Source organism: Crocodylus porosus, unplaced genomic scaffold (assembly GCF_001723895.1).
Source record: "Crocodylus porosus isolate Cpor-Errol unplaced genomic scaffold, CroPor_comp1, whole genome shotgun sequence".
NCBI lineage: Eukaryota > Metazoa > Chordata > Crocodylia > Crocodylidae > Crocodylus > Crocodylus porosus.
In genome coordinates this window covers 19,240,097-19,263,248 of record NW_017728921.1, presented here as the reverse complement: position 1 = coordinate 19,263,248, position 23,152 = coordinate 19,240,097, and the positions used below count along the sequence as shown (strand labels likewise).

Below are 23,152 nucleotides of genomic sequence, written 5' to 3'. Positions count from 1 at the left end.
TCTATTTTCATGTAATTTCTCTCTCAGTGTTAGTGTCTCTGTCAAGAGGTCTGTTTTTTCAAAATAAAAGTTCTCAAACTGGTAATGTGAGAGTAACCACAAGCCTTAGTAGTAGGAAAAAGGTGGATAAAAAAATGTGTTGCAGCCTCCAGCCATCAACTTGATGGCTTTTTTTTGACAACTATGGAAAGAAACATAAAAGCCTAAACACAAAAGTCCTCTATCATTTTGGAAGAGAAAAACTGGTAACCTAATAATCAAATGCTAGCTTTGGAGCACAGTCCCTGGAGAGTCCTATTTCCCCTCCAAAAAGCCATTCTTCTACATATACCCCTATTTCTGGGCCCTACAAAGATAGGAATTAGGAAAAAAAATGAAAAGTTTTGTTCTTTGATTTTTAGGTATTAAAGAAACATTTGAACTAAGTATTCCAGTTAGGTTGTGCATCCAAGGTGATATCGGGTACAGACAGCTCTTCAGATCATCACTCAGGATTTCATTACAGACCCAGGTTGAATGGTAATTTTTATTAGTAAGAATTATTAGAATCCTGGAAATATACTGGTGTTTTACAAAACCAATATAAAAGAAAACAAGACATTATTGTCCTTGTTCTAAAAAGCTTGATTGTTTCATGTATATAGTAGCTAGAAGGGTGCTAGACAGGTAGATAACATAAAATGAAAGTGGGCAAAGGATTTAACAGAGATTTTTTTTTTTTTTAACTCCTTGCACATGAGTCCATGTCTGGCTTTCTGTTTTAGTCCATTATAGTATTCCCATTACATCCCATTTTCAAATACACAGCTACAATCCTCACTGCCCACTTCATCATAACACTTCTCAAGTAGTCATGTCTCCCAGATCAAATGCCCACAGAAAACTGTCATGAACTCCACTGATTCCACAATTTTATAAAGAGGTGCTGATACTAATTCCCAGGAAGCTTTGATCTTCAGTAGACCATCCTTTGGGAGGTGCTGCTAATACCCTGCCATACTGGAAATTGCCACTAATCGTCTTCTGGCCTAGAATGGCTTTCTGGTTCATAATGCACACAAAAGATCCAGGTCACTCAATCTCCTAACAAATATCCTTTGTCACAATTCTTGCTACCCAAGTATTTTCTTTTTTTTTTTTTTATATTGGAGGTGATAAAAATAAAAACATTACTGTAGAAAATTCCTTTTACACCAATTGATTGACACAAAGAAATAAGAAAAACGCTTTGTGCTCTGCTGAGAGATCATAACTTGTGTCAGCACTTTGAGAAACACTCAACTTATAGAGCAGTGATCATTTAAAGAGTTACAACTATGACCACACCTGCCTTTGACAAAGCTAATAAATTTGGAGGTTGTTAAATAGCTCAGTTTTCTTGATTCCTGCCATACTCAAGGTTCCATCTTTAAGAAAAATCTCATAATTAGGTGAGAGGAACTTGCCATGCAACCTAAGACCTACAAGATGTTCTGGCATGCATCTTACTGGAATGCAACAGACACTGAACACCTGAACACTGAAATGCAGACATAAAGGCTAATCAGAGATTAAAAAACTGTCAGAACAAAAATATACATAGTCAAGTTATTACCAGAAGCCAAACTAGAAAGAACAACTTTCTTTTTCCATTGACTTTCCACACTAACGGTGAATAGATAGCATTGCCTTGAAAATACCAAATACTTGAGCTTTAACAGCTTTCTTGAGATTTGTCTTTTTGTGTAAATATTATGCAAGCAGGTTTCTCCCCAAGCTTGGCTCCTCGATAAAGAAAATCATAAGGATCAGATCTCTCTCACCCTTTATGTTCTTTCTGCCTCAAACAAATAAGCCAGGCTCTCTTATTTTCCAAGATCCACCTGCTAATGAGTCAGCAGAAATTTTTCAACGTATTTTATGCAGCTTGAGGAACCCCAGAGAAACCCTGCATAAAAGGTCCTAAAAACCTGTTACAATTCCATCTACAACACCTTAATATACTGATTAATCTTAGCCAACATGTATGTTCAGAGATACTGAGTTCAAGTCATGTTGGGATACAAGTTTTATTAAAATTCCTAAAATTATTTTTTCCTTTGTCAAATTTTACGAATCTAAATATTTTATTGCAAAAACATTCTACACCAAGTCATTTAAAGAAATCCAGCTAATGAAGCAACAGAAAGCAAAGTAGCAAGACTTAGAACACTGCCATTTTGAAAACAATCAGCTGAATGAATACTTGATATGTGTATATAGGTCTGCCACTTCCAGAGGTTGTATATGCATTTAATTAAATTTTGCATAAAAGAGTAGCTCCTGCCCAGAGACCTATTACCAAGGGTTCTATGCTTCCGCATCTCATTTACCAAAATTAGTCAGTTAATGTTTGTAAAGTGCTTTGAAGGAGAAAAGCAGTAGATAATTGCTTAGAATTGTTTGAACTCCATAGCAAATTACATTTCCATTAAACAATGGGATGGAATGGATTCTGTCCCACAATACTTTTAATCTGAAAATTGTCCACAATGTCATATTTTCATTTAAGTGTTTATTATTTCTTCATATAAACAAGTCTGCGGATTAATTCCTACCACTTTTCTAGAGCAAAAAATAACTCTGAAAAAAACACGTACCCTGCAAAGAGGCTAAGCCAGAAAAAGAACAGTTCAACAACCTAGATGATATTTTGAAATACCAACAAGGTAAGACCATTAGAAATTTAAGTTGGTCGAATCACAACAACACTAGATCTCATGTGGTTACCCTCCACCCCTACTCCCCCCACCCCCATTTCAAAACTCTCACTGTAAAGGATTCATGAACTTCTGATGAGAACTATGGGGAACCTTGTTAATTCATTTAAAAACTTTATTTTAAATTCTCATGCTTTTTCAATACAGAAATTTTATTAAAAATATCAAAAGTCTCTCTCAGTTTTTTTTAGCTTTTTTTTAAAGACATTTTATGTGATCCACTTGATGGATTTCAAGAAAGCATCAAAAGGTCTGAGAACATGTGTGCTTTCAATGTACACAAAAGTCATATTTTCTCTGCAGGCACTTTAAGAAACTCTAAATACCTCCATGGTGTAAGCCTTTGCATCCCATCAATGAGGTCAAGGGCCCAAAAAAGATAAGCTAAAGTAAGTGAAGTGTGAACTTAAGGTACATCAGCTGCTCTGCATTACCAGGTACATGCTCTTACCCTGCAGTAAATGAGGCAAATTTACTGAGGGGGTAAGCTGCCTCACATTTACTTCAGAGTAAGAGCATGCATATAATCAGCTACTAGGAGGTTGTAGATGCACTTTAAGTTAACACTCTAGTACCTCATAGTAACTTACCTGATAGTAACTTGTGTGCCCATATGCCAAAATGTGTTCCTGGCATCAGAAGTGCAAAATACAAGCAATGCAAATATACTGTCAGGCACTCTGCTACCCAGAGAAGCAGTTATACCTGTTCTTTGATCTCCTGCAGTTTTCGGCTCTGCTCTCTGATATCATGAAGAAGCTGCAGCGCCTTATCATCCTCCTGAGACACCTCCATCCGTGCCTGTTCCAGGCTTCGCTTTAAGCTCTGCAGAAAGCAAAATTCTCAATACACAGATTCTTTGCCTTTGCACATTGTTGCATAAGAAATATCCTCAAATAAAGGAACACAAAGCTTCTCCTTGAGTAACATGAGTCAATATAAATTGAGACACCAAGCCTAAAAATTCACTGCTATTGAACTTCAGTTTTTCTATGTGGATAGAAACAGCTTGCATACAACCAAAAAGCTACAACATTAAGATCTTTATTCAAACACTATTTCTGCAAATCAAGTTTGAAGTCAAAGAATGAACACAGGTTCCAAAAGATAACCTTTACTGAAATTAATTATCTGTCCTTTATCTAGCAGTGTTTATTCATGACCCTAATACCATCATTCACTTAATGCTACTATTATTACCAAGACTGACATTTTTTCTCCATACTGGCTGATTAAGTTGAATCCTCTGCTTGTCCTTCAACTTTTTGTTAAAGGGTAGGAGTACCTACTATTAATAGTAATACTTCTTTTGTTTCAGGCTGTCTAATCTTTGCTTAGGATTTCAGGACAGACTAACAGTCTTGCAATCTACCTATATTTATTTATTAGTTTTCATCCAGAAAGATCCAAATCTCTGCAGTCATGTAAAACAGTAGAAATTATAAAATACCCATAGCTCAACCCAACTTCAGATATGTTTCCTAATGTACATTATTTAATTGTAAATTTTCTGTTTACACAAATACATTAATGCCTTCTGTGCTATTCAGATAAATGAAGTATACTCCATAGGAAATGCCTCTCACACCTCTAAAATTCAGTGACCTCTTTACTGCTAACACTGCAGTTATCTACACCAGTATGCTAAAGACCACCAGTACCCGCATGCTAAAGTTTTGGTGGGAGAGGGAAAGGAAGACAGAATATCATATGCAGCTGAAAATAAAAGGTAGCACTGGTATGTAGAATGTAAACACCCTAACTGAAATTTTGCCAAGACAACTGGGCAGACATCCCTGCTCCTGTATAAAAGTGCCAAAAACTCTTTAAAGGCAGATTTAGGGCTTCACTTTTAAATCCCATTTGAAAAGCAGCATCTGTCATTACAGTGCCCACACCACAATACTAGGGAACTGGATCAGATTGAACTCAGAATGCTACATCTTGAGTCAGCACTTTCACTTCCTGAAACACTTTAGCTACACTTGGATTGACTAACCCCACCTTTGATTCCACCATCTGCTAAGAACAGAACCCCAAAGTAGTGCAACATAGCTAAAAGATCAAGAACAAAACCACCTCAGGGTGCTTCAAGGCAAGCAAGAAATCAGTCATACCTACTTTGTAATTATTACTGTATGATATTCTAACAACATCATCCAAGTTTAAGTAAAATCATATCTAACTGTAGGCTGAAAACAATTTACTGCTCCATTTTCAATAGACAACTGTTCCTCTTGCATCTTCTGTCTTTAGTGTGTGCTGCACTGAAACCTCTATGGAACAGAATGCTAGAGACCATCAGATGTAACCCTTCAGAGGGAAAAGGGTAAAGGCTCACACTGCATTCTGTGATGTAGGTAGCCAGATCTTGCTCCAGGAGGGATCGCTGGGTCTCAGAGGCTTTCAGTTCCACCTCCTTTTGGCTAAGTACAGCCTCCACCTCTGACACTCTCCGATGCAATCGCGTCATTTCCTGCTCCATCTGCAACAAAATTGAAAGATTAAAAGGGATTTCAAAGGCTTTTTTAGCTGCTAACTTCAGTGTACCTTGTGTGACAAATTTCAGTCTCAGAGATCCTAGCAATAAATTCTCCAAATGCTGTTTAAATTCCAATACCATTGTGTCTGCTCCTGGGAATTCACAGTTCTTCTTAAGGACAGGAAGTAAGTCTAAGTCACCCCATTCATTCAAGCTGCTTGTTCGTATTCAGTCATTCTTCGAACCCCAGTTAGCAAAGAAGCCACAATCATTTTTCACCTGATTTGCAGAGATGGATCACTTTAACTTTATCCCAAATCCATGTTGGACCAGAAGATGGTTCCCCCCCATCTCCTTGTGAGGGACAAATGGTCAAATCCAGCACAGAGCAGGGAGACAAATAATTGCACTCATAAAAGTCTCAAAAAAGCAGTGAGTTTGAATAGATTCCAGTAAGTTCCTTTTACTCAGGAACCGTAACTGTTGTAAAATGTTCACTGTAATCAATGAAGTAGTAACAGTTACGTAAGTAGAAGTTGCAGGACTAGGAAGAGAGACTTGTAGCACTCAGAACAGAACCGCTGCAACTGATGAGGAATAAACGCCGCCTGCTGGAAGAAGCAGTTGTCTGTGTCATGCTGAGAAAAGGGCTGTTTAAAATCCAGAGCTTCCTCTTGTTAAGATTAATGTATCTAGAGCAAAGGCATAGCCTAAGGTCATTTCCCTCTGTAATGAACAGGAAGCCACTTCACTGAAGGAAAAGCACTTTGCCCACCACAGATCCTGATGATCAGCAGCATCTGACAGATCCCTTGGTATACATTGGTTGTAGATTCCTGGAGCAATGAGGATGGCCAATCGCATAAATAAATACCTTATGACACTTGTCCTGGGTGTCTTGGAGCTCTTTGCTCTTGAGAAGGAGTTTCTTTTCCATGGAGCTGATTTTGGCTGGAGAGTCCAAACTTGGAACAACAGACCTAAAAGAATAAAGCCAAACAATGCATAAATATAGAAAAAAAGGATACAAGAATCTCCATTTAAAAACAGCCTAATTTACCGCCAAGCAAACACTAGGATTAAGTGAAAGATAAAGCAAGTACTATGGTATAACAGCTAGGTCAATCAACACTTTATGTCATTAAACACCTTGCAACTCCTCTCATCATGTAAAACAATGAGACACAGCAGGCATTCTTTTATGATTCTTGTATATATTTACAAGTGTGATGAAGCCAAAAGTCAAAATATTTTTACCCACTCAAGAAGTTAGTTTTCTGAAAATTCATTGCCTGCTGCACAACGTTAAATACTTTTGAAAAAAAATAGCATTAAAAAACACACTTGAAGACTCAACAGGCCTTGCCCTGATCCACAGCAAGCGGATTTTCCTTCTGCTTAGCTTCTTCTCTATTACTGAAGGATTCAAACCATAACCAAGCCATCTCTTAATGCCCCATTTCTGGCCTAATCAAAACTGATATGGTTACCCACATTTCAGAACTTCAGAATTGCACCTATAATTTGTGACTCATGAGGAAAATCTATTTAATTACAGCATTTGCTGTTGTTTGACTCCAGAAAATCGAGTAGCATTGTCTTTAGGAGCCAAGAGGCACACAAGAGAGAGCTAAAGAGATAACCGTATCAGTTGGTTTTAAATTCCTTCTAAAAAAGCTTTAGAAGTAATTCCTTGCAATGCTGAGCAGATTTTGTAGTTTAAAACAAATAGGGTTTCTTTTAAGTCTGATTCAAATATACAACTAAATATAAAATCATAAAAAATCTGCATTCAACAGACACTAGTCTCTATAACACAGCACAATTCAAACTAGATAGTTAAGCAGTTAATGATGGAGCCAAACTTAATAGAAGAAGCCTAGTGCTCACTTACTGTTGAGATTTTAGATGTACAATGAAGGTGCTAATAAAAGAACCTGCAGTCTGCCCACACATTGCTTTACTGCTTCTCCTGGCCACAGCTTTGGTATGCAGCCAGTTATCCCCATGGAGAGAAATGAGCTTCAAGCAGCTCTTTGCACACAGCCACACACCCACACACAGCAACAGTATCTCTTCTTATACCAAGGAAAGTTTGATTCCACTACGACCATTTTTTGAGAAAATGTACTTCCCAGTTGACAGAAACACACAGGGTATTAGTCACACACAAGACAAAAAATGGATTTTTATGAAACTGCTATAGCTGTACATATGGAACAAAATAGATCTCAAGGAGTGCAACCAAAGCCATTTGAAAACCCAGTCCCAATATGAACATGTAAATATAGCACAGTCCACTGATTCCAAACCATATAGAAATTTCTAATCCAATCACATCTTTTTTTAAGTTACCTAATAAAGAAATAAACCTATTAAGAGAATGCATCCTCCCATATCAATTGACAGGATATGATCACAACTTATTAAAAGAATAAATCTTAAATGTGAATACTTTTGTTAGGTTTAGTTCTATTGGTAGGCTAACCCAGGGGTGGTCAACCTGTGGCATGTGTGCCACAAGTGGCATGACCAGCCTCTGTGTGTAGCACATGGCAGATCAGAGAGGGGGTAGACAGCAGATAGGACAAGGAGCAAAAAGCAGAGCAGCAGATCAGGCAGGGATCAGGGATGGCCCTCAATGAGAGTACAGGGCTAGCTTGTGGCATACCTGCTAAAAAGGTTGATCCCCACTAGTTTAATAAATCCAATCCCACAGTTTATCATCTTTAAAAATCAATTTATCAAAATATCACTATACTCTTACAGAAAAAAGGCAACCTACCATCTGAGAAAAATGCTTATTAAACCCCATCACAGCTGAGCATACAACAAAGCTAAAAATGGATAGCTGAGAAAAACAGCCTAAAAATAAAAAGTAAAGCGCACATTAACCAAAAAAGATGCTAAGTAATCCGCTTTAAAATGTAATTCATACAAATGTAAGTAGCTGCAAATGTGTAATGAGATAGTTCTGACAATTTTTTAGCATTAAAATATTAACTTTAGATTTCTGAACTACTTCAGCTAAAGCCATTTTTAAAAGAATCATATTAGTCATTGCCTTTTTGATTCAACTTGAACCACAGGCACTAGCCCTGTAAATGTTAGCTGGTTCTAATGAAGATGGGGATACATGTTCCACTTGCAGCACTACTTCATTTTGATACTTCAGTTTCTTCCCTTGGTGCTTTTTTAAAAGGAACGTGTTCATTATATAGTGGAGGCCATTTTACAATTCAGACATTCTCCTGGAGAGCCAGCTAAAAGGTCTAAATGTACTACAACACTGGGGATACAAGGGTAGAATCTATGAAAGAATACTGAAAATGCTGATATGACACACTATTCAATATAAGAGTGACAAGACAGGACAGAGTGTATTGTTACTCTCAACTGACATCTTCTGACCAAAGTTTGGCATGTCATTAAGTGGTTTTGGCATGCTTCTCAGGTACAGTGTACTTGTTGGGAAGAAAAAAAAGAGGAAGAAAAAGATGGCAATCTTCCCCTTCGTCCCTGTCCCCATAGCACCCCTAAATTAAGAAATACCTTCAAAATGCGTGTACCACTCAAGGGATAATCCCACCACCTACCATAGGGAATCAGCACATCTCAACATCCCATGACACTGATTTCTAACAAGAATTGCGATACGTGCAGTTAAAAGCTGAAAAAGACCACTGAAGTTAATTTCTCCTTTCATGCAAATTATTGTAAGATTGCTTCATGACAACCCCTACCACCTTTAAGTCTCAAGAAGAGAAAGTAATCAAGAGAAATGGGATTCTTACTAACCTAACAGAAGCCTTGTCATAGAGCTACACAGTCCCAACAGATTATGACAAGATGTGAAATAAGCATGTTGTAAGGTCATTGTTATATTCCTCTTCAGTCAGCGTTATCTCAGAAATTAAACATATTCAATATGACAGCAAAAGCCACCATGCAAACTTATCACTCAATTGGTACTGTCTCAAAATATTTAATTCAATTAACTGTTAAATCAGGGGTCAGTTTTCTCAGCACAACAGAGTAGTGTCTGCAATTTCCTCTGAGGTGTGAAGAACTGATTAACAACAAAGGGTAATCAACTCATAAATAAGAAAACTGCAATGGAAAGGATGCTAAAACCTTCAAGTCTTAGTCAAGTCTATGACAGCAAATGTTAACCATGCTGATTGTGCCATATTTTCAAGAGGAAAAAATATCTTTGTGAGTAATGTGTCTAAATGAGTTTGCTTAAGCTAGTTATCTAATGATCTTAGAACAACTGAAGCAAATGGTGCAAGAATGTTCATTGTGCAAGGGCTTCTCTTCTAATATTCTGTTGAGAAAAAAAAAAATCACTACAGGAAAAAGTAGAAAAATGAACAAAAGGGTGCAGGAGATGGAAGTTCATAGATCACCCTGTATTATACCTCTTCCTTCTTCCTTATTTTATCCCAGTCTCAGAAGCCTCCAACTGATGCTTCTTCCTTCTCCTAGATGTCATAGTGCTCCTTATCCTAATTCTGGCCCCAATATACAAATCTTTTCCTCCATCCTCCCCAACCAGTTGTCCCCCTCCTCCATCCCTCATGCTCTATTCATCATCCATACTCTTCCCCTCCTCCAGGTTTTTTATCTGTTTTCTGCTTTCTCTTAAGCGCCTATTCCAGCCTAAAAATTCCTCAACACAAAACAATGATATCATTAAGATGTGAAATACAGTAAACAAATGACAGCATACTTTTGAAGCCTTTGTTTTCCCTTTCCACCCTTTCCAAGGCTGAAACACTTTATCAGAGACCTACAAGTGGCTGGATCAAATATCTGAGAGAGAGATAAAAGTTGAAGAAACTCTAACCAGCAAAGGCTGAGGTAACATACTAGTGCCAAGCTCTGTTGCTCAGAAGGGGACAGGACCCAAGATATTTAAACAAGCTATGTCCCTCTGGCTTAAGGGTTCCCCATTTTGTATCAGCCTAGGTATCTGATAAATTTGAAAACCCAGACACCCTTCAAGCTCCTTGGCCCAAATTCTTTATTGGCACAGAAAGTGTAATCAGCAGGGAGGAAAAGACTAAATAAACAGATTTCTGCTAGTTTAGTCCTCCCTTGCCCTGCTTTTTGGGTGCTACTTAGCCACCAGAAATCCAAGTGCCTACCTCACCTGTTGCTCCTTCTGGCTTTACTAAGCAGTAGCAGCAATGTGAAAGCAGAATGGCCCTTGGTAGCTGGCTACTGCCCACTAGGTTCTGAACAGAAGCAGGGAAAGTTATGAGGACCTAATTAATTACACTCTACAGCTACTTGGCCAAGCTGTGAGCAGCAGCAAAGGCATTAGCTATCCATTTGCAGATACAGGAGAACAGCTCTGCATCACTTAGCAACCAAACTTATTGGGGGGTGAGGGGTAAATAAAAACTTAAATTCTTCAACAATGAGTTAGGACATCATAGTTGCCAAAGAAATCATCCTACTTAAGACTAACAAGGACACAAGCTTTTCTAAGTTTTGCTTCTGTAACTATCTATAGTTCTTGCTCATTTACTGGTCTGGAATTAGGTTGTTAAATGCCTTGGGGTAAGTAATATATCTTATTTGCTCTATAAAGCAGAGTAGGCACTTCATCATAAATAAGAAGTCATCCTTACTTCAGGCACCAGCAACAGGATAGAGGGAGCTCACTAGCTACTGTGCTAGTTGAAATAAATGACATAATGGAGTCTCCATACAGTCCTCATATTTAATAGCCCCTCCTTAAATAAAAAGCAAGAGCATGCTGCCAAGGCAAAGCCTAAAATTAATTTATAAAAATCCTGTTTGAAATTATGGAGGGTATGTCCTCTAAAACAGAATCTTCTTACACTTCATTTTTCTCCAAAATAATCTTAATAAGACATTGTTTTTGTATTCTAACATGAGAGAAATGAGGATACAAGAGACAATGCAACATGACTTCAGCCATCATAATTCCTCCATCACATATTAAATTTTGGCCCACTTCAGCTGAACCCTTACTATTTTACTACTAAAACCCAAAATTAAACATCAGCAGACAGGTTTATCTGTCAGATGTACCACTTACTATCCAAAATATCATTGAGAAAACAGACCAGCATTGACCTGCAGCACCTATGTTAAGCTGAGCCTTTAAACACCAGAGATACGCCAATGCACCTGAGATTTAACCTCAAATGCTCTCTTTTTGTACTGGGGCTCCAACACACACACACACACACACACACACACAAATCCAGTATGGGGCCTCTACTGACAGTTAGATGAATGACATTCTGGTTCTGTCACATGGAAGTCTATGTAGGGATAGATCAACATCATAATTCGAGAAAGATTTTAACCCCACACATCTCCAGGTGTTATTTACCATGCATCTCCCCAAAAGTCCTTCTGTTGATAATGTTAGATAACACCCTAATAGATTACATTCCTTCTTTCAATTGTTATTACGCCTTCCTCTTCTCCATCCTCTACCCTGAAGGCAACACATACTGGAAGGACAGTCAGTGGTTCCCTTATTACTAGCCTAGCTATCATATAACCTTGATTCACAACATTGGAAAGATCAGGGATGCCAAGATACCACCAAATTTAGTTCTAGTACTTTTAGTAGCACAACCAACATGACAAGAGACATTATAACTTGATTAAGACATATTGTCAGTTTTAATTCCCAGTGGGGACCAATTAGCAGCAATGAAAAACAATGGTTGACATTAAAATATAATACCTTAGTATGTTGAGTCACCCAATCAGCTAAAGCCTCAAAGGCCTTCTGGTACTGGGGTAAGGACTTCTCAAATTGATGTGCTGCACTAATGCTTTCTCATTCACTCTAATACCATAAGCCATGCACCCATCATGTCAAAGGGTTTGCACTATGCTATTCTTCCTCTCCCTGTCTCAGTTTTCATTACAAAATCTTTACTTCCCAAATAAAGATATTTTTTCTAGAGCTTTTTATCTCATCATATGTTCAAGGCCAACACAGTTCATGCAGATCTCTGACCCCATAATATACTAATACAGCAATGCCCAGGCTCAGCATTTAACTCGACCGAGCAGTACATCCTGCCAGCTCAGTGAAGCTCAATCTCTGGTTCACTGGTCCATCACCACATGTTCCCAGATTACTGGAGCTCTCTCTCTGTGGATCACTGACCCAGCCTCACTCTCCCTACTTCTCCTCCCCCACCCCACAATCCGGTGGTGCCCAGCCTCTGCATCTCTGACCCAATAAAACACACCCTCACTTCAATATCCGAAGTCCTCTTCCAAAGATCTGCAATACCAGAAATCAAGCCACCCACTCCCCTCCAGACAACAGCAGCCCTAACTAAAAGAAAGTAACTAAATCACAATTATAGAAAATTCATTTTCAGACTCAGAGAACAGTATCAGATGTACGATCACAGCAGCAACAGATAAAGCCTCAAGCCAACAGCTTTCCTAAAGCAGAGTGGAGGCCAGTTCAGAGCTGCTTTCCACCACCTCCCCCAACCTGCTACAAATGCTGATTTTCTAACAATCCTTTTCACTTAAACAGTAACCTCTACTTACTCTGATCTGAGGATCCCCAGTGTCTTGATAAATGAAAACCCCACAAATGGCAGATCTTCACCAGAAAAACCTGCTGGGTTCAACTGGCGCGGAGAGGATAAAACCCGCAAATTCTTCTCTGGTTCATCAAAATTTGAGGTGTCATCATCAGACTTGAGGGTAGGAACGAAGGGGGGAGGAGCTGGTGAAAAAAGCAAGGAGAAAAGACAAAATTCAGCTACAGTTCACTCTGCAACAGTCCCACTCATCCAGTGCTTGCAATGGCACTGCAGCTCCTGCTTTTAATCTTGCTAACACAAGCAGACTGAGCTGCTGCTCTCAAATCGTATTACAGCAACAAGAGATTAACCCCTCAGCTACCAACATGGCTACCATTCTGCAGGCAGAATGTCTCCCATGCTGGTTAAACTGGTTTTCTTTTTAACACAGGTATGTTAACTAACACCAAAAGGAACCAGCATAAAAAATACCTACTATATTTAAAGGTCATTTGTTCCTGATCCTTCTAGAAAAAGAAAGCTCTCTCTAAATTTGCCCAATTAGTAGAATAGAATATTACATGAGAATATAGTCTGCTACCTTGCTGGCCAGCTAACAGATCATTTCTGCCTATCCTCGCTATTTAAAGCACTCCCAGTACTGATTTCTGGTCCTGTTACCAATAAATTGGTCTTGTTCCTGGAAGATTTCAACAAGCTGTAGCTAATAAATTCAAACAGCTCTTGAAAAGGGGAGAAAAAGAAATAAGGATTATTCCCCCAAGATAGTTTACTAGGGATTTGGAACTCTTGGTGGGACACCACTGCAGTCTGGCTCCAATACAATCACCTTTGAATAAAGATCTCATTGGCAGGAATTATAACTTCTTACCCTAATGTCTACATTGGTGACAGCTTAACTTGCAGTTGTTTAATTTCAGCCCATTTTCTAACATTTGCTGCAATTTAATTAAGCCAAAGAAACAAAAGTTCTTTTAAATGATGTGCAGCACCCTGGTTCCCTGCTGGTTTGGCTATGTGAGTGAAAAGAATGAATGTAAAAGCCTGCTGTGCAATTCCTACCTTATTAAATCATGTTCCCTCCCAGGAAATTTTTTTTTTAAACATTTCATCACTTAGGTCCTAAACTCACTGAAAATCTACTAAGCTCTCTTTTGCTCTGTGAAGGAGACAGCTCTTCAGTCAGCAACTTGAACACAGCTCATTGTTACAAGCTGATGGAAGTGCAGTGTGCTAAAACCGTTACCATGGATCCAGTATAGATCTCCTGTAGCTGAAGGGCTGATGAGAATTGAAGAACCAGGAACAAACATTACAGCCCCTGCAGTGCAGGCTCCCTGCTCCTCACTCTGTGCATGCTCTGAGTTTAACCCTACCTGCCTACATTCATGACAGATGCTGATGCTTATCTGACTGACACAAGCAGAATGAGTCACTGCTGGAGCTTGCTAGCTCCCTCTAGGTTGCCAAAGCCTTTCACAGCCCTGTTTTTAACTCTTTACTTTCTATACAAATTTATGCTTAAGATAATCACCAGACCAGCATTAATAGGCAAAAATCAGCCTGCTTAAATCACTAAATTGCAACAACACATGCATGCTTCATTAGTGACTCTCCAGGGAGCCATCCTGGAACTGCTTCCAAGCAGGGAAAAGGAAGAAAACTCCATGAAGCAGGCAAGATTCTGTCACACACAGTAGTCTCAAGCACAGAGTGGGGTGAATGGAGGAAAACCCAAAATTAAGAAGCATGCATTAAAAATACATCATTTTACCTCTCAGACAGTCTTCAGAGCTTTTAAGTCTTCTTTGTTTGTATCAGGTTAATAAGTTCTGAAATTTCTAATTTTTCTTTTTTTTTAAATCTAATTAATATTTGCCAGGAACTCTGTTATGCTGTGAATTAGTGTCCAATATGGCTCTTCTGTTCTCTAATTTCATTCATACAAGCACAAGAGCAACTGAAAACAATTCAACTTCATTAATTATAGCATCTTTCATACAAATGGTATTCCATAAAAATGTTTTGGCTTTTTTAATCTAATATTTGAGGGTAAAAATGAATTAATGATGCTAAACAACACAGGAAGGAGCAAACTACCTCATTCATATAGTAAAGTCTAGAACCCCTCTTGGTTAGCCAAACACATCTCTTATCTCCATATAAAAAATGTTTGGCAGATTTTTTTTTTTAGCTTTGAAAAAGAGATAACTAGAGTTTCACCTTTTACCAGGAAGGTAAAAAGTTACAGATACCTACCTACTTACCTACTTATATACAAAAATACACATAACACATACATACAGAGAGAGCCATGGATAGATGGAGATAGGAAGAGAGACCATAAATCAGCCTCAAGCAATTCAACAAAATCTTTCCTCTTACCAGTAAAAATCTTACAGAAGGCCCAACTCGGACTACAAAAATTAAAGAATGTCCAATTTAAATAGAGTTAAGATCACATTTTATTCAGTTATTCATTTTGAGGTTTAAGGAGAGGTCTACAGAAAAGAAAGATAGTGAAAGCAAAATGAAAAGAAAAAACCTGAATTTGCCCTCTACTTTGCACCTCCTGGGGAGGCACTCATTTGAGAAGAGCAATTACCAAGCTAACACTGCTCAAAAGCACTTCTTTATAACCTTGTTACATTATTACTATCAAGAAACAATAGAAAAGGAAAAAAAATGTGACTAGGAAGTCATTCAGCAAAGACACTTCTGGTTGTAAATGCATCAGAACAGCTAACACTGACCAAAAGTGAAAGAGCTACATTTGAAGAGGTTTCATGCCACTGTAGATGAGAGCAAACTCACAGGAGAGAAGGAAAGAGATGATGCGCAGATCCGCTCTGCTGGTTTGGCTTTGCTAATTACTTGGTAATGACTTCAGATTCTTTTATTCCTACCACAAAGGAATTTCCTTACCCAATAAAAATGCCTATAGGATAAACTGCAAGCCTTAAAAGTATAGAAAAGGGAAGAATCTGGTTGTTACACAAGGGTTCTGTGCAAGGGGAGCTTTGAATAAACTGGATTCTTACTTCCTGTTTAAAATCCGAGTCCCATCCCTATCCAACTATGTAACCTCAGAGCAGCAGAATGAGCACTAGTGAATACAAAAGTGATATTATGTATCCAGAATATTCCCAGTTGCTTCTCAGAAAGGAAGAAACTCACCCAAGCTCAAGCCAAGACTGTGAAATGAATGGAGAATGCACACCATTCTACCCTGCAAGATATTTTCTACTCCCTCTAGGTGTATTCAACAGGTGACAAAACTATACTATTCAGATAAGAATCTAATCCTGATACTTCAAGTCATATAAATCTGATCAGTGTATGGATTATTTTCTGCCTCTGATATGTGGCAAATAAGTATATATGTTCTGCTCAGCTTTTATATACCTTCCAGTTGTATACTGCATAAAAATCCATCATATGCCCAGATATCCATCTCACAAGGAAGGCTATAACCCTCACCCATCTGTTCCAAAGAATGACTTTTGGAGGTAAAGGGGTATTGGTAGTTTAATATATATATATATCACTGTAGTACACTATCCAGTTTATCATAATCTTTAAGATGAATCTAAATAGCTCTTCTGAGGAAAAACAGTTTTTTAAACGGTGTGTCAGTATGTAGACTTACGGCTACTTCAACAAATATTACCTTAATAGGGTCATTCCATCATTTCAAATTATTTCCATGTAACTTCAGAGACTGGATATTGCATTTCCCCTGGGTCAGTGAAAGACTTTATTGGAATAGGGGATTTAGAGGAACAATAGAACCTTTCCACAGAACAGAAATATATCTTTTCTTGACCTGTCAGGTGATCTATATATTCTTCCTGGAGTCAAGAATTTACACAACCTTTCCAAGTAGCTTTAGCATTATTCTCTCTAGTGTTTTAAAATACCTACTGGAGTTATTAAAGGAAAAAAACAATTTATAGCATCTGCTCTGAATGATATCTTTAAGGATATTTAATCTAAAAGAGACTAACTGAACAACAGTATGAGGAAAGATGTAAAAACACAGGCCTAACCTATTTAAAGCAGTATTCACTATCAGAAACAGAAGCTAACCTTAGTACGTTATTTTGTTCTCTGAAGACAATGAACTTCCTAAAATATCTTCTGTGAGCAGCACACTTCCCAACCTGTATTGCATCAGGTATCAAATGGACTAAGAAAGAACTTGATCTTAGCCCACAAGAAGCTGAGAAGCAATCATGGATTTTCCCCTTTAAAGGAGAAAAAAATGGGAAACTGTGGATTTCACCTTCCAGGCTGGCAGAGTTTCAGGCTGCAAGGGGCTGCATGTGGAGCAGGGAAGGGCAATTGGAGGCAGGGGGCACCACATGCACATCCACACACATGAATGTGGCAGCCAGGTGGACAGCAGCTCTCACAGCTCCCTGCAAGTAAATCTATGGGGGCAGGGGGTGGGGGCACAGGCCACACAGTAGGGGGCAGGGGGGCACAGACCACAAGATGAGGGAGCCACAGGCAACTTGGCAGAGGGGCAGGGGACACAGACTGTGCAGCAGGGGATAAGGGGTACATGCCCCCCACAGATTTCTGCACCCACAGAATGGCGCAGGGCTGCATCTGGGCCAGACCAGCTGTGGGCAGGAGCTGCCTCCATGGCCCAGCAGGCAGACCCAGTGTGTGAGGGAGAGCTGCACCACCATGGCTGCCAAGGTGAGGCACCTCCTCCCCACCCAGCAGCAGCAGGGGCACAACTCACCATAGCAACAAGGTGTTGGTCTAAGGACATAGGCAGGCAAGGTTCTTTGGGTAGATGTAATATCTTTTATTAGACCAACTGACTTGCTGGAAAAAAGTTTTTGCAAACTTTTCTCTTTTATTAGACTCGGTTAGTCTAATAAAAGATATCACATCTACCCAAAGAACCTTGCCTGCCTAAAAAATGTTTAGCATGCAATATTTGGATCAGTAGCAAGCTGCAGATCATACCTTGCTTCTTCTGTGCATTTCTTTTTAGGGTGTTATCAAATGTTTGAAAGGATTACATTTTGAATTTTCCTGTTCACCCCTGATTATTAAAAGGGAAAAACAAAATTACTCTACCTATTAACCCAACTTTCATTCCACCCCACCCTTCACTGTCCCTTCCTATGGAGGGTCGGGCCAGGCCGGGTGGGCCCCTGAAACCTGCTCGTGGCCCTCCAGGAGGGCACAGGACCCCCTCTCCTCACCCCGGTTGAGAGCTGCTGCTTTAGTCTTCCAAAAGCTAGTGTAAGCAAATATAATGGACAAACATTTTATTGTTTCACAAACACACTTTTGATAAGGTGCAAATTAACATTAAAAATGTTTCAGATATCTACTGAAGCAGATTATGCTGGCTGACTGAATTTACTAAAACCTACATTCTCCTGCTACCAGAACCTATAGAGGCTGGAAACTTCATAAAGTGGAAGGTCCAGCTTTATGTGCAAAACAAAACATCTTACATTGCCATAACGCCAAACAACAATATCAAACAAAAGATCCTTTAATGGCTCAAATCCTAAACTGAAATCTGAAATTCAAATCGATTATCCTGGTACTTAGAGGGGTGCAAGCACAACAGTAATGGAGTGCTTCTTAAGTATAAGCTAGTACCAATGTTTTTTAATAGAGTTTGAGATTCTTGAAAAAAGAAAACGTTGATATTCAGCCCCACAAGATAAGCAGATAAATAGTCATCTGAAACTTGTGGAATTGATTTAATAAACTATCAAGAGGCAGAACTTTCTTAGGGTGATATCTTTTATTGGACCAACTACGTAGCTGGGATAGTTAGACAAGCTGCTGAATGCAAGGCATTCTTCAAATGCAGAAAGCCTGTCTAACTTTAATTGCAACTACACAGTTAAGGAGTGGACAATATACTGCCTGCCGATTGACTGTATCCAGCCTGCAGCTGCTCCCACAGTACTCTGCATGAAGCTGAGCCTTGCTTGCTCCCGCCTGGGGAAGCCCACACCACACTCCCACCCTCACCCGCCCAGCACACACAACACTGCTGCTGTGGCTGCACAAGCACTGCTCAACTCCCTCTGCCTCCAGTGGCTCCTCCTCCTTCACTGCTCCAGGCAGGGGGAAACCACAGCCAAGTAGCTTCTGCCCCAGCGCACAGGGCTCCAACTCCAGCTCCTGGACATCTTCCAGCCACTCTGCCCTCCCAACACAACAAGCAGCCACCTGTGGGCAACAAAATGGGTGGACGGTGGCCAGGAGCTAGAGCCAGAGTCCAACACAGTGGGGCAGGAGCAACACAGCTGCAGTTTCCCCCCTGCCTGGAACAACACATTAGGGGCAGGAGGAGGAGGAAGAGCTGCTGGAGGCAGGAAGAGTTGAGCAGTAGGGCTGTGTGAAGCTTTGTTCCCCGATTCAATTCAGTAGAGATTCGGCCCAATTCAGTGGCTGAATCTCCAAACTAAATCAGAGGACCCTTTAATCTCTTCAAAACAAAATCGGAACCCTCCAAATCAATTCAAAGAGATTCGGAAAGATTCAGAGATTTGGACATAGACACAGCTTTAACTGTTTTCTCCCACGTGCACACACCTGTGCCCCCCACCCCCACACAAACACCCACACACGTACCCCATCACACAAGAGTAAGACTTTATTTTGAGCTATTATGCAATTGCCTCTATGTACACTATTAAAAAAAAACATAAATCAGGACAGAAAATATTTTTTTAAATATAATTAAAATATGTTATAGTAGATCATTGATTTTCAGTATATGATTTGTTAAATTATATCATCTGAAATATTTTGTGCATGCAGTCCTTGACAGCCCACCAAAACACATTAAGTGGCTCACCAACCAAAATAACTGCCTACCCCTGACAGGTGGTCCTATAAAAGATATCTCCCTAAGAAATCCTTGCCTCTCGCATAATTTATGGACCATCATGACTACATCATAACTCTTACACTACCATAAACTATCCAGGAAATTTGCTCCTCAGTTTATTAAGCATCAATGTGTTCGACTCCTTTAAAAACATAAGAAAGATACAATTCATGACCCAAAATCATTTGGTTTATTTAATTGTAAACAATGTTCCAAAAATGATAGTTTCAGAGACCGAGATGGTTTGCAGAGTACTTGCTTCTCACATGGTACTAGTGCCTCACTATTTCCAGCTGCCAAATAGAATTACTTTCCTGATATTACAACCACTGCTTGCATGTACAAGTATTTGTCTTAGGGGTTTTCTAAATATAAGAAGGTGGCTTATGTAATTGTAAACAGTAGTATTAACAACGAAAAAGAAAAATATAATCCTTAAATAGATGTCAGTCTACACCAAGAAAGAGTTAGAGAATCCTTGTACTAACTAATTTCTAGTAGCAAAAACTCCATTCTTTACTCTGATCCTGACAGCCTTGGCTGTAATGATAATTGGGGATGGTCCTGCTTTGAGCAGTAGATTGGACTAGATGACCTCCTGAGGTGATTTCCAACCCTCATTTTCTATGATTTCATGACACAAGTTTATACACAGAGAAGGTAAAAGGAATATGGTTCACATAATAAACTGAATCACAGTGGAGGGAAAGAGAGAGAGAGCTAAAAAAATTTCCCAGTCAAAGTGAAGACAGTCAAACTGGAGTAGGAAAAAGTTGCAACCATCCACACTTTTACATAGAGGCAAAAATTGGAAGGGATCTTCTCAGTCACCAGTCCAGTTCCTTGTTATTGTAACCAATCATATCATGTCATCCCATTCATAAAATTATCAAACTCTATCTTGTGCTTTTTAAAATTCTCACCTGTACAACTGTAACTTACAATTTATGAATGCCTCCTATGCACAAAACAGAGAAAAATAATAGTTCTGCAAAACACATCTGTTCTCATACAGTTATACTGCTTTTTTTGTAGAGATGGACTGAGATATCAGTCGCAAATCAGATCAGCACCAACGAAAGGAAATTTAATATTATCACCTATTGTCTTTTTTTGGCCAATGTAGCCGATGTCACCGATAAATGCTGCATGCATGCATGCGGCCAGGAATGCAGCCAGGCAACTTGGAGAGCAGCATCCAACCAGTAAGTCTCTGGAGGGTGAAGAGGCATGGGGAGGAGAAGGGGCAGGGGGGGCACATTGAGGCCTCTACAGTAAGGGAGGGAGTAGGGCAGGGGCAAGTGCTGCCCAGACAAGGCAGTGAATGGGACCCTGGGGCAGGGCTCAGGGTGGAGATGCAGGCGGCTCCCCACAGCTGCATGCACCCCTGGGGGAGGCATGGGGAGCACGTGCCCCCTGGATTTGTACACGGGGCAGAGGCAGGCTTCCCACTATGGGCTCAGGGCCAGGGGCTGTAGCAGCCTCTTCATGGTCAGGGGGATGGGCCGTGATCGGGAGTGGGGCAGGCTCAGTTAAAAGGGGTGGGCAGTGGCAGTGGTGCTAGGACAGGTGGCTATAGCCCCCAACTCCCCTCTAGCACCGCTCCTGCTCAAGGTACTCCACTCTGCTGCCTCTCCCTCAGGAGCCCCATGCTGCAAGTCAGGCAGGGGGCATGTGCCCAGCACAGGGCTCCCAAGGGAAAGGCAGCAGAGTGGAGTGCCCTGAGCAGGGGCAATGCTAGGAGGGGCTTGCAGGGCTATGGCCACCACAAGATTCTTTGTAGCCCCCCTGTGTAGCCACCCCTTCCATCACCACTGCCACAGTTCACACCATGCGGCTGAGCCTGTCCCGCTCCCAGCCCTGGCCCAACCCCAACACCATCCCCGATGGGAAGAGGCTGGTGCAGCCACTGGCCCCAAGCTTGCAGCCCACCTCTGCCCTGTGCACAGATCTGGGGGGTACATGCCCCCCATGCCTTGCCCAGGTGGTGACCACAGTGATGGGGCACCACCCCTCACTCCCCCTTGGATAAGCAGCCCACAGTAATATCCCACGCCCTGCCCTGGGGTTCCATTCACCGCCTTGACTGGGCAGCACCTGCCCCACTCACTCCCTAACCATGGGGGCCTTAATCTGCACCTGCCCCCCAAGCCCCTTCCCCCAAACAGACTTACCAGCAGGATGCTGATCTCCAAACTGCTAGGCTACATTCCTATAAATCAGCTGTCAGAGCAGTATCGGCGGATATGGCTTGTTAATAATTGGCTATTGGTATCAGTCAAGAAATCTTTATCCATACACCCCTACTTTTTGTGAATAAGGATTCAGCTCAAAAGCAAACCAAATGTTCATTTTACTGATGTTCCTATGTTACTAAGATTTCAGGACCTATTTTTCATGTAATATTATTCTACTTACAATTGCGGATGTTATTCCAGTCAATTTTAGAGAAAAATGGATGGCAGCAGAGCCCCTCATAACCTAGTCTCTCTTTCTGCCCACAAAGCAGACTCTGGATCAGATCAAGAAATTCGTTACTGACTTTTACATCCTCTGGAAACTTCAGAAATCTCTGTATTTGAAAAAAAAATACCTCTGCTCAGTAAGAAAAAAAAACCAAAAATGTATAGGTTCTTAAGGTTCATAATGTTTAGATATGCCCAAGAATCTAAGTCCAAGGTGCGAAAAAAATGTTCTACTTTGTGCCAACATCAAAATCTGACAAAGAAAATCAATATTACTGCATACTGCAAAGAAATCTTTTTTAATTTATGCACTATAGATAGCAATTTTAGATATTTCTTCTAAAAATAATTTACATTCCAAGAGAACATGAAAATCATTTTCAAAATATGGCAATCACAAAACTAAAATATGACATAGTGGCACAAATCCATCTACTACCTCCCTCTTCCATAGAAATATATAGGGTTTTAGTTCTACATTTCTTTACACTGAAATATGGAATGGTCTCACTGTACCTGGAAGTTCATGATATTATTAAAGGTTTTGGCTGAAGTGCCTTCAGTGAATGGAGATTTCCCATAAATCATTTCATATGCAATGACTCCCAAAGACCACCAGTCACACTCAGGACCATACAAAGCCTTGCCATCCCCATTCGGCACTGTCAACACTTCTGGTGCCATGTAATCTGGGGTACCAACAGGCAGTTTGGCATTAACCTGGAAACAAAGAAACAGCACGTAAAATGACAAGCCTTTCTAGCGAGCATGTTTATGCCACCAAAATTATTTTTCACCTTGCTTATAAAGACAGACAGACAGGCATCAGGCAAACATTCCCTGACTCTTTAAGTAAATTTATAAGTAGAGGTTCTCTCAGAAATGAGAGAGTAAGATAATCAACAGAGTTATCATCAGGGATCCTGGTTTTCTCCGGTAAATAAAAAACCCCCGATTTTCAGATTAAAAAAAGTAACCCAAAATCCACATTTTTCCATGATTAAAATGAAATGCCACTAATA

General features: G+C 40.0%; 1 protein-coding gene across 6 annotated transcripts in view; it reads right to left on the bottom strand.

The window, feature by feature from the left end:
• The window catches only part of CIT (citron rho-interacting serine/threonine kinase), a 111,429-nt gene that overhangs the window by 74,470 nt on the left and 13,807 nt on the right, over positions 1-23,152 (bottom strand). For all 6 annotated transcript variants that reach the window (XM_019539237.1, XM_019539239.1, XM_019539240.1 and 3 more), the window contains exons 7-12: positions 22,647-22,850; positions 22,084-22,237; positions 12,787-12,967; positions 6,095-6,200; positions 5,080-5,223; positions 3,444-3,563 (exon numbers count right to left, since the gene is read on the bottom strand). In XM_019539237.1, coding sequence (XP_019394782.1) covers positions 3,444-3,563; positions 5,080-5,223; positions 6,095-6,200; positions 12,787-12,967; positions 22,084-22,237; positions 22,647-22,850 — 909 coding nt within the window. The remainder of the gene's footprint in view (positions 1-3,443; positions 3,564-5,079; positions 5,224-6,094; positions 6,201-12,786; positions 12,968-22,083; positions 22,238-22,646; positions 22,851-23,152) is intronic.